This window comes from Corapipo altera, unplaced genomic scaffold (assembly GCF_003945725.1).
Source record: "Corapipo altera isolate COAL_440 unplaced genomic scaffold, ASM394572v1 113, whole genome shotgun sequence".
NCBI classification, from domain to species: domain Eukaryota; kingdom Metazoa; phylum Chordata; class Aves; order Passeriformes; family Pipridae; genus Corapipo; species Corapipo altera.
The window spans coordinates 10,483,369-10,494,160 of record NW_020884895.1 but is presented as its reverse complement, the minus strand read 5'-3'; the positions used below and the strand labels follow the sequence as shown (position 1 = coordinate 10,494,160).

The 10,792-nt window shown below is 46.9% G+C and overlaps 1 protein-coding gene across 4 annotated transcripts in view; it reads left to right on the top strand.

Annotated features, from left to right (window-relative positions):
• Nucleotides 1–3,119: 3,119 nt before the first annotated feature.
• Nucleotides 3,120–10,792, top strand: part of SMC4 (structural maintenance of chromosomes 4) — a 30,116-nt gene continuing 22,443 nt past the window's right edge. For 2 of the 4 annotated variants that reach the window (XM_027647438.1, XM_027647441.1), the window contains exons 1-5: nt 3,120–3,251; nt 5,578–5,768; nt 6,841–7,019; nt 7,615–7,806; nt 9,615–9,791. In XM_027647438.1, the coding sequence (XP_027503239.1) occupies nt 5,639–5,768; nt 6,841–7,019; nt 7,615–7,806; nt 9,615–9,791 (678 nt within the window). In that variant the 5' untranslated portion in view covers nt 3,120–3,251; nt 5,578–5,638. The remainder of the gene's footprint in view (nt 3,252–5,577; nt 5,769–6,840; nt 7,020–7,614; nt 7,807–9,614; nt 9,792–10,792) is intronic. The other 2 variants (XM_027647440.1, XM_027647439.1) reach the window with 2 other exon arrangements.

Genomic DNA, 10,792 nt, shown 5'->3' with positions numbered 1-10,792 from the left:
CCAGTGGAGATCTATGGGATAAATCTCCTCTGGAAGTTTGACCACCCGAGTTGTCTCGCTTGTTAAAGGGTTCCATTTCATGATCTGGTGATCATCACTGCAGGAGTAGAGCTCATCAGCTGTTGTCCATCCCACACAGCTCACCAGTTCCTTATGTTCGGTTCAATTAAGGAACAGGAACATTTTAAGTAGCAAAAATAAGCTTAAAAAATATCCGAGCTACGCAAAACTGAAGGAACGACACAGGAAGATGATTTTCATGAGGTTACATGGAATGTTTTTGCATAAACACTAAGAGTCTTCTTTCTCTTTTTGCTCTTTTGTGGCAAGAGGAGAGCTGAGAGAAATTCACCCAAAAATAAAGCAAACTCTCATGTAAAAATACAATTACTATGATGATGGAAAGTTATTGAAACACAGCTGAAATGTTGGGTTACACCCTTAGAAGGGTCTGAGTGCACAAGGCAAGTGCAAAACAGCCAAGTGTCATTCAAAAGTGTTGCTTTATTATCACATAAATTATAAACTGCTATACATCCAATACATTAATAGGAAAATTCCAGTTTTGTTTACGTCTGCTACGTGCAGGTAGATAAATCACTGCTCTCATTTGCTGTCTGGGAAAGCTTTTAACTTATCACTACAAATAAGAAGGAAAACTCAAAAACTTCCTGGCAAGATACTGAGAGCTGCTGAAGAAAAGTTATTACTCAAAAAATATTCAGTATCTCTTAAAACATTGTGCTTAAAGGCTGCACTGAAGGACAAGGGGAAGAAAAGAAAAAGAAACAAAAAGCCACCTGCATTTTACTGTAACTTCTATGATAAGGAAATATTTTCTGGAAAAGAGTCTATTCAGAATGAACATGGTGTTCTGTGGTTTTTTTCTGTCATAAAGGATATGTTTTGGTTCCTTTAAAAGTGAAGTCTTCAGTCTCATCTCAGTTGTTCAAGTGAAGCATTAAAAACCCATATGTTAGAACTGTAATACAAGAAAACAAATACATATATATGTTAGCAGCATAACATACATGCATATATAAGCAGCCAAATTAAAATGGAAGACATTAGTATTAAAATAAAAAGTTTTGATGTAATATTACATTAGTACTGTGGGAAAACAAGCATGAAACCAGACCTTTTTCATACAGTACCCAACTGTAAAATTATTATCTTGCTTAGTATAAGCAGAGTGGACAATTTAAAGAAAAAGTGATACTGGGAACAGAGGATCCTTGGATTGTTAAGGTTGGAAAAGACCTTTAAGATCACCAAGTCTGAAACACTAAAGGTTGAAACACTGAAGTTCCCTTGTGCTGACACACAGCCAGAAGGGTGGACAGAAGGGAAAATAACATTTTCCTTCCAAAGACAAGCCCAGAACTTTACTGTAATTTTTGAATACGGTTTAATGGGTCAGTACGTGCCCCCAGGGGGCTGAACGCCCACAGGTACATCCATCACCACCCATGCCATGGATCGCTCCACACAGCTCCCGAGGGATCCAGCAGCGGCTCCGCTGGAGGTTTAGGAGAGATGGGGCAATAACCGGGAGTTATTCCGGCCGGGAGACGCCAAACTCCGGGATACCGCCTCCTCCCTCCGGAGCTGCTGGGACAGGAGGAGATCGGGATCAGCGACGAGGGAGGAGAGGGAGGAGATCGGGATAGAGGAGCGCAGGGAATGCCAGAGAGCAGGACAGGGGGAGAGCACGGGGAAGGAAACCAGTGGGCGGGATGGGGGCAGCGCAGGAATGCCAGAGAGCAGGATAGGGGGGAGCCGGGAATGCCAGAGAGCAGGATGGGGGGGAATGCAGGGAACGCCAAAGAGGAGGATGGGGAGAGTGCAGGGAAGCAATGCCAGAGAGCAGGATAGGGGGAAATGCAGGGAATGCCAGAGAGCAGGATGGAGAGAGTGCAGGGAAGCAATGCCAGAGAGCAGGATAGGGGGAATGCAAAGAAGGAAAACCAGCGGGCAGAACGAGGAAGCGCAGGGAAGGAACTCCAGAGAGCAGGATGGGGGGAGCGCAGGGAAGGAATTCCAGAGAGCAGGATGGGGGGGCGGCGCTGGGAAGGAATTCCAGAGAGCGGGATGGGGGGGCAGCGCTGGGAAGGAATTCCAGAGAGCAGGATGGGGGGGCAGCGCTGGGAAGCCAAACCAGCGGGCAGGACGGAGGAGCACCGGGAAGGAAACACCAACCCCTCGGGGCAGCATCGGCCCTCAGAGCCCGCTCTCCGCCCGCGCCAACACCCCGTTTCCAGCTTCCCAAGCGGCAGATTTTCCAGCACCCCCGGGCAGCGCCGGGCTCGCGGTTCCCCCGCCCTCACTCACCTCCCTGTGCCCGGAGCTCTCCCGGCCTCGGGGGGTCCCGGCGCCCGCCCCCTCGCCCCCCTCGGGCTGACTCAGTCCTGCCGCTGACAGGGGCCGGCGGCCGCCTTTACCTGCGCGGGCAGCGGGGGGACAGCGCAGAGCGGCGGCCGGACCCCGCTCCCGCCGTATCCCGGGATAATCCCGCCTCTCTCTCCCGTCTCCCGTGGCCTCAGGAGCGGCGGGACCCGCTCCCCCCGCGCCCAAGCGCCGCCGTCTCTATGGCGACTTCTCGCGAGACTCCATCTTCTTCTTCCTCCTCCTCCTCCTCGCCCTCCGCCACCTCACACACCCCCCCCCCCCCCCCCCCCCGAGGTGCCACGGCGCCGCCCGCTAATTAGTAAAACCCGCTTCAAAACAGCCGCGCGCCCGCCGTTTTTATTGATTTTTTAAAATTTTATTTAATTTTTTTTTTAACTTTTAGAAGTTCTTTTACAGTTTTTTGGTTGTTTTTTTTTTTAACCATTTTTAAACCGGCGCGCGTCGCCCGGCAACCGAGCGCCGCCCACTGACCTACTTCTAAAAATTAAAGCTAAACCCTCTCCGCGCGGGGCAGGGCCGCGGGGGGTCGCGTCCCCCTCGCCCCCTAAATGCCTCCCTTCGCCCTGGTTTTGCCCCCGGGCGGCCGCTCCCGGCGGGTCCCGGCGCTCCCTCCCCTGCCCGCGGTAACGAACACAAGATGGCGGGCGGGGCGGCGGTGCCGTTCAAACCCCGGGCCCGGCCCCTCCCGTCCCAGCCTGCCCCGCGCTTTTCTAACGAATTTCGGTTCGAGTTCGCCGTTTCGGCGCCATTTTCGAGTGTGGAAGCGGCCGAGCTTCCACAGCAGTCGCGGCCGCCCGCGCCGCCGCCGCCTCGCCGGGGCTGGGAGCCGCCGGGACGAGCAGGTACGAGCTCGGCGGGAGGAGGCGGCGGCGGTTCGCCCTCAGGGCGGCGGGGTCGGGGGGGCTTCGCCCGCGGGGGGAGAGCGGCAGAGGAGGCGCCCTCAGGGGGGCTGGGGGTGCTGAGGGTGCTGAGGGGAAAGTGCTAAGGGGGAGACAGGGATTGTTGAGGGCAAAGGCAGGGGGTGCTGAGGGGAAGATGCTGAGGGGAAGGGTACGGGGTGCTGAGGAAGTTGCTGAGGGGGAGATAGGAGACGCTGAGGGGGAAGACAGGGCTGCTGGAGGGGAAAACAGAGGTGCCGAGGGGGAATATGGGGTGCTGAGGAGACGGTGCTGAGAGGGACGATAGGGGTGGTGAGGGGAAGGTGCTGAGGCAGAAAGGCTGAGGGTGCTGAGGGGAAGGGCAGGGAGTGCTGAGGGGGCGGCGGGTTCTGCCCCGCGCCGCCTTTTTCCACTTCCCCCTCGCCCTGAGGGAAAAGCGGCGGCAGCGCCTCTCCCACGGCCCCGCTGAGGGTCACACCGACGGGTCCGGGCTCGGCGGGGCCATCCCGGCTGCTGTCGGGTTTGGGGAGGGGGGTCACACGGGGGCTGAGCCGCCCGAGGGTCCCGCTGTGCCCTTGGGGACCCTCGGAGACCCGCCGAGGACGGGAACGCGTTCGAGTAGCGGAGAGACCCGATTTTAATCTGCTTAGAGCAGAGACCCTTCTGCAAGCAGCTCTGCTTTGATGCTTGAAGGATGAGAGAGAAACCCTAAGAAAGCCCTTAACGACTGGCCATTTACTTAAAAGAGTTGGACTCGACGGTCCTTGTGGGTCCCTTCCAACTCGGAATATTCTGCGACTTGGAAGGAGCGTGACAAGGGCTCCTCAGTCGGGCTCCTCAGGCTTAAAAAAAAAAAAAAAAGCCCCGAGTTTGTCCCTGACAGGGGTTGTCGCAATCAGATCTAATCGGCTGTTAATAAGGAAGCTTTTCTGTCCGTCTCTGGCTCTTGTTTTTCGCCGTCCCCGTAAGAAAAACGGCGCTTGGCAGGAGCCCGTGGAGAGATGCTTTTACCAAACACCTTCGAGCTGGCTCGGGGGAGGGGCTGGGCACGAATTTGTTAAATTTGTTAGAGAGAGAGACTATGTGGCAGCTGATTTATCGCGATGTAAAAGCTGAGGTCAAGTAGTTCGGCTTGTTCATTTCTGTTGAAGTATCTGAGGAGGGGGGGAAGGGTTGGGAAGGTAAATAGGTCTATATTGCACAATTCTGTTGGAGTGGAGCAGTTCGGGAAAAAAAAAATAATAAATAAATGTGGTGCTTTGAGAGGCTGTAATTGTCTGAGACAGCCATTGCGGAACACTTCTGAACGGGGGCACGGGCTCAAATTGCCCGAAAATGAGTTGTGTCTCTCGTTTCCCCCCCTCCCCCATTGTCCCAAATGAAGGACTCTCCTGAGAGTGTGGGTTGGGGGTAGGTCTGCAAACGTCAAATGATTGGCACCAATTGTAAGATGACTTTCTAACCACGTCAGTTTTTTATCTTGTGAGAAGTAAACTTTCTCATGTCTGTTTTTCTGCGAACTCACTTCGCCACTTGCTGCGATTTCAGCTCTTTGGGGAGAGTTTCGCTCCTGCCCTCGCCTTTTCTTCTCCTCGGGTGCTTTCTGTTTCTCCGTTTTGGGAGCTGTGCTGAAGTGCCAGCTGATGGCTTTTGTAATGCTCGTTCTTGCTCAGTTGACTTTAATATCACAACTAGATGAAGGTATTTCGTTTTGCTTTCTCTGGGAAACGTCGAATGCTGGCAGGAGTGGTTGGGTCGTGTTTTGTGAGATGAGTGTGTCGATTTAAATTGTTTTAAGAGTCAAGTCTTTGCTATAATTGCTCAGGTCTTTTGTTTATCGGTGTATCTATGTACGAACGTTTTGCACGGATTATTGAAAGTAAAACGAGTGTCGGGTCTGAAATGTAAAGAGTTCTTCCAGGAGAGCACAAACGTGTGGCTGCTTAGTTTGTTATTCGAATGTGTCTTTAACTCTTTTGCCCCCGGCATCACGGGGTCTTTCTCTGAGCGAAGTCACAGCACAGAACATGTCCCTGCGAGTTTTCAACAGGTAGATTCTGGCTGGTTTTACAGATTAGGTTTATCCCATTGATTTTGGGGGGTAATGTGTCTGAAAGTTATATCCTTATGAAGCTGATCTTGATAACTTGTTTCAAATGTGGATTTTTTTTTTTGTCTTCTAAATACCTCCAGTCCTTAGTTTGTAAGTGAGTCAAGCGGCCGTGTAGGTAAATTCCTTCGGGGGTTGTAGCTCAGTGCTGAGATCACGGGGTTTTCTTGTTTGTGTCAGCAAAGGAGATAGATCCCTTCGGTAGTTTGAGTGCTCGGAAGGGGAACGGCCAAGAGGGATCATGGCAAGCAAGAGCACCAAACCCTCCACAGCAGCCCGTCGGAAGGGCAGGGAGCCCTCGGAGGAGCCCTCCAGTGACATGGAAGTGGAAAACGAAGGCGACAAGCAGCTTGACAAAGATCCTCCTCGAGGTACGTCTGGGTGCTGATGTTGAGGAGATGGCAGAGCCTTTGAGCAGCAATCGAATGTACAAAGCAGTGCTGAAAGCCTTGTTTAAACTGCTTTTGAAGTTGTAAAAAGGGGCTTGCAAAGAGTTAAAGGGTTTGGCCCAGTGCAAGTGCAAAAGCAATTTGTAGACTTTCTCCTAATAAAGCCTATTTCATGTTCCTGATCTGGAACATTGTGCTTAAGATTGTGGTACAACAGCAGGATTTTTCAAATTTATAGGCAGCCAATGGTATGGGATTTCTTGGAATGGAATAAATGTCAAGTTTATTTACTTAACTCTTAAAATGATTTGACTTTCTTTTTCATGAGGCAGTGTATTTTCTTGAGTTCTTCGAGTTGAGTTTTTGCAGAAAATATCTGGCCAAACAGCAGCTGTGTGACATTTTAGGTAGCCAGATGTGCAGTTATTAAAGGAAGGTACTTGACAAATAGATGAATATCTTTAAATCGGTGGCAAAACCTGCTGCCTCTTTGAAGGAGGAGTTGCCGGTGCCTGTTGAAAAGCTGCCCTGCTGATATCCAGGGGGCCAGTTTGTTTTCGTAACAAACTTCCTGTCTTTGCAGAGCAGTTGTGCTGTCATTACAGCTTTCAGAGCCTCGTGCAGAGCTCCCCAAATCTTGCAGAGGGACTCGGGAGCACGCCTGAAATGTGGCTTTGCACTTCTTAATTAGAAAGACTTGGCCTGTTTCGGATTTGCAGCCTTATTGTGCTGGTTGGAGCTGCTGGAATTGCAGAGTGCCTGTTAAAGTGTGTTGGAGTAAGAATTACATAATGAAGGAACAAACCCCCCAGTGCATCGATGGGACATCTGAAGCATCCCTTAAAAAAGATTCAGTTGGTGGAAAGAAGGATTTTAATTGCACTCAGCTCATGTTGATAATTACAGGCCAAAGTGGAGGTTTGGTTCCTGCAGAGGTGATGTTTGCTTTTTCGGTTGAACATTTGAAAAGGTGTCAAGTCATTGAGAGCTCACAGTTGGTTGTTGTTTGTTTGTTTTTTTTTTCCCCTTTCTGTTTGATTTTGCTGGTTTTTAGCGGTGTCAGATGAGGTGGTGGATACTCGAAGTTTAGAAGAGATTTTGGGTAGCATCCCTCCTCCCCCACCTCCAGCAATGACCAATGAACCCGGTGCTCCTCGGCTCACGATAACTCACATTGTAAACCAGAACTTCAAATCCTATGCAGGGGAGAAAACTCTGGGACCTTTTCATAAGGTATCTTTCTTTTCCCTTAAGTATTTTCTAAATGAAGGTAAGGCTTTGCTGTTGTGTCAGTATTCCTTGCTGTGTTTTCATGACCTCAAAAGAACTGAAAGAAATTTAAGTTTTAGAAATACTTCTGCAGCAATAATCTAAATTTTCATTCTTGGACAGTAGAGAAAACAGTTAAGTGCAACTTTCTGGTCCTGTACAATTTTAATTTGTCAGCACAGCCTAAAAAAGCAGACTTTTCCTCTCGATTTCGTTTGCTGCAGAACTTTTAGGGCCGTGTTTGAAGAATGAGAATATTTTTTTAGTGCCCACGAGAGACTTACGTGGCTAATCATGAAACTTGCCTCGCAAACATGCTGGCAAAGCGCAGCTCAACTGCAGAAAGCTGAGCTCAGCTGAGGTGTGGGGGTTTTTATGAAGTTGTGCTGCTTTACCTTTGGCAGCAAAGCCCGAGCTCTCAGCCAGTCAGCAGCCGCACGGACCTGGAAGAATTGTGTCTGAAACATTCCCAGTGCAGCGGGTGCTGTGCCCTGGGCAGGAGCTCTTTCCCTTCGAGGCTCACTTTTGGGGTTTTTTTTTTCCCCCCCCCCCCGTGCAGCGTTTCTCGTGTATCATCGGCCCCAATGGCAGCGGGAAATCCAATGTCATCGATTCCCTGCTTTTTGTCTTCGGCTACCGAGCCCAAAAAATCCGCTCCAAGAAGCTCTCGGTGCTGATCCATAACTCTGACGAGCACAGGGACATCCCCAGCTGCACTGTGGAAGTTCACTTCCAAAAGATCATTGACAAGGTAGGTGGGGTGTTTTGGTTTTTTTTGCTTTTTTTTTTTTCCCCCTCTCTAAGGCTTTGAAAACTTTGAATATTTGCTTATTTTAGTTGGAGCTGGGGAAAACTTCAGAGCATGATTAGTTTACCTTTGGGATGTAAACCATCAGTGTTAATTAACTTTAAAAAAATCCTCTGCTGAGTGGTGCAGCTCTTAAATTGTTAGTAGGGATTCTTTTTTTTATTTTCTGCATGTGGGAAATATCTGTTTTAAAGCTATTTAGGAATATGTAATAACCATTTGAACAAGAAGTCGTTTTAGACTTGTCATCTCTTTTGCCTCAAGTAAATAAAACTTATTTCTGCAGTTAAAAGGAGCCCTAAAATTTTAGAAATCTATATTTAGACATGTTATGTGTGTTCTTAAATTTATAATCTGAGCATATGTGTTAAGAAATAAAACATTTTTAAACAAAACTTTTGAAACCAATTAGAAACTACTTTAGGTTCCCTAAATTTAGAGAAATATATAATGAATCTGAAACTTATTTACACTTTATGTGCTGTAAACATGCCTGCAATTTTAAAACAGATTTTTCATCAGAAATTCTGGATCCCACATCCTACCACTAAATTTTTTTTTTGAACCTGATATTTTGTTTGAATGAAATAGAAAGTGTTGGCAAATAAAAAAATATTTATTTTGCTTGTCACTTCGGATATTGATAAAAACTTAAGGGCTTGTTTTGCTGATTTGTTGCAATTGCAATACAAGGGATTTATTTCTCTTAATTCAAATTGAATTTTTGTGCACACATCCAAGCTGTTAAATTTGGGGTCAGTCAAAACAGTGGGAAGTGTACTTTGAAATTTCAAAAATTGTGTTAATAAAGTGACAATATTTATTACCTTTGAGTGAGCTCTTTTCAAACACATTTATTTTTTTCTTTTGACTCGACAGACAGAAACACAAACAAAAGGGGGGCGTCTCTAAATCACCAGATTCAAAAATGATTACATTTATTCTTTTTTTCCCCCCCCCCCCCCACTTGCCTTTGTATCAACATCCAGAAACCAACTTTCTGATCTGAAAACCCCGTGCATGTGTTAGAGAGCAGTTTGATAGCTCTTGGGGGTTAATCTGGGCAAGTGGGAGGCCAGTTGAAGCCTTTTACAAGCAGCTTGCATCAGTTTTAACTTTTTCCAGCCTAGTCCCAGCTTTCTTTTGGTTGCTGCTTTGGAGGTAAATGGAAGATCCCTTTTGAAGCTGCTGATGTCATGTGTGTCACATCTTTAATGTTTGCCTTTTTTATCTTCTACAGTTTCTCTTTAGAAGCTGCTCAGCTCAAAGCAGCTCCTTTTCCAAGCCCTAGAAAAGAGGAGCTGAAAATGCAGACAGCAGTCAAGGCACTCACAGGGCTTCCTAAGCTGAGATTTCCAGGCTGGAATTGCACAGCCTCCCTGAATTTTGAAGTAGGCCTTTTCCTCTGTGATTTGAAGCAGTGGTGAAGAGAATAAATGAAGGATTTTCAGAGCAGGATCTTACATTAGAGGTGGGAAAGGCATAAGAGGGAGGCAGTTCAGTTTAAACAATTTGGGCTATTTTTTGTCCAGTTCTCCAAGGGTTTTTTTTTTTTGATTTTTATTTTTTTTTTTAAATCTTTTTTTTTTTTTGAGATGCAGCTTTAAAACAGTTCCCACTTGTAGCACATCTCAGAGCCCAGTTGACTGAAAACCTGAACATGATGAAACTTCTCTGCTTAATTGTGAAATAATGAGGCAGATCCACTGATAGAGTGATTGTTCCTCTGGCTTTGTGTCTCCCCAAAGCAGGAAGGAGATGATTATGAAGTTGTCCCTGACAGCAAATTCTGTGTGTCTCGAACTGCCTACAGAGACAATTCCTCCACCTACCACATCAATGGCAAGAAAAAGACCTACAAAGATGTTGGAATTCTGCTCCGAAGCCACGGCATCGACCTGGATCATAACAGGTTCTTAATTTTACAGGTTGGTGGATGAATAAAACCCAATTTGAAAAAGTTATGTTCCCCCCCCCCCCCCAAAAAAAAAAAAAATCCTCTCTGAGTTTGCAGCCTTGTTTTTGAGGCCTTAAAGTGCTGTAGCAGCACATCATGGTTTGCATGCTGTGCTAAAGGTGCGAATCATTATTTGCTGCTTTAGAAATTTAAGGCAGAGAAGCTGTTGAAGATCCTGATGTCAGTGTTTTCTGCTCAGAAATGTGTGTTCCTGACAAGTGGCTGAAGGGAAGAGTTGTGCTCGTTCCGCCCTAGCAGCACGTAAATATTGGTGTAGTAAAATAAACCTGAAACCCCAATATTATTGTGCTGCTTAAGCGTGGCAGAGATTCAGCAACTCGTTTGTGCTCCTAGGTAAAAGTGCATGGATGTTAACCCTAAACCTTGATGATTCTGCTCTTCTCTGCAGCTCCCATGTAGGGACCTGGATTTACTGAGAAGTAAGTATGGAAAAATGAACTGTGCACAGAAACTGAGGGCAAGGGAAAACACATGGAGAGTGTGCCTGTTGTGTTTACCCTTGTTTAGCTGCTGTAGGGGACTCAAGGAATGGCAGGTTTGTAGCCAGTTCAGGCCCTGTTTTTAAAAGCTACAGTTTGACAACCCCTACTGGAAAAATCATCACAGAATTTGTCAATGTAATATCATTTATATTCATGTTTGACCTTAAAATTGTGAGGCTTGCTTGCTTCTGTTTTAAAGACAGGCTGAAGAGAACCACACTGATTTTATTTTATTTTTTTGTTGTTTTTTTTTCCTAATTTTCAAATGAGAATTTTGCCGTGTAAAATGTGAATTGAGTTCAAGTACTTGATGGAAGTATTTAAATCTTAATTAAATTAAATAACTATTTCTGCAATTACCTGTCATTATTTCACCACTAACAGGTCCCAAATCTCCTCTGGCCTAGAAATTAGTGATCAGTGAGAGCCTCCCAAGGCCTGCAATATTTTAATAGAATTTATTTTAGGC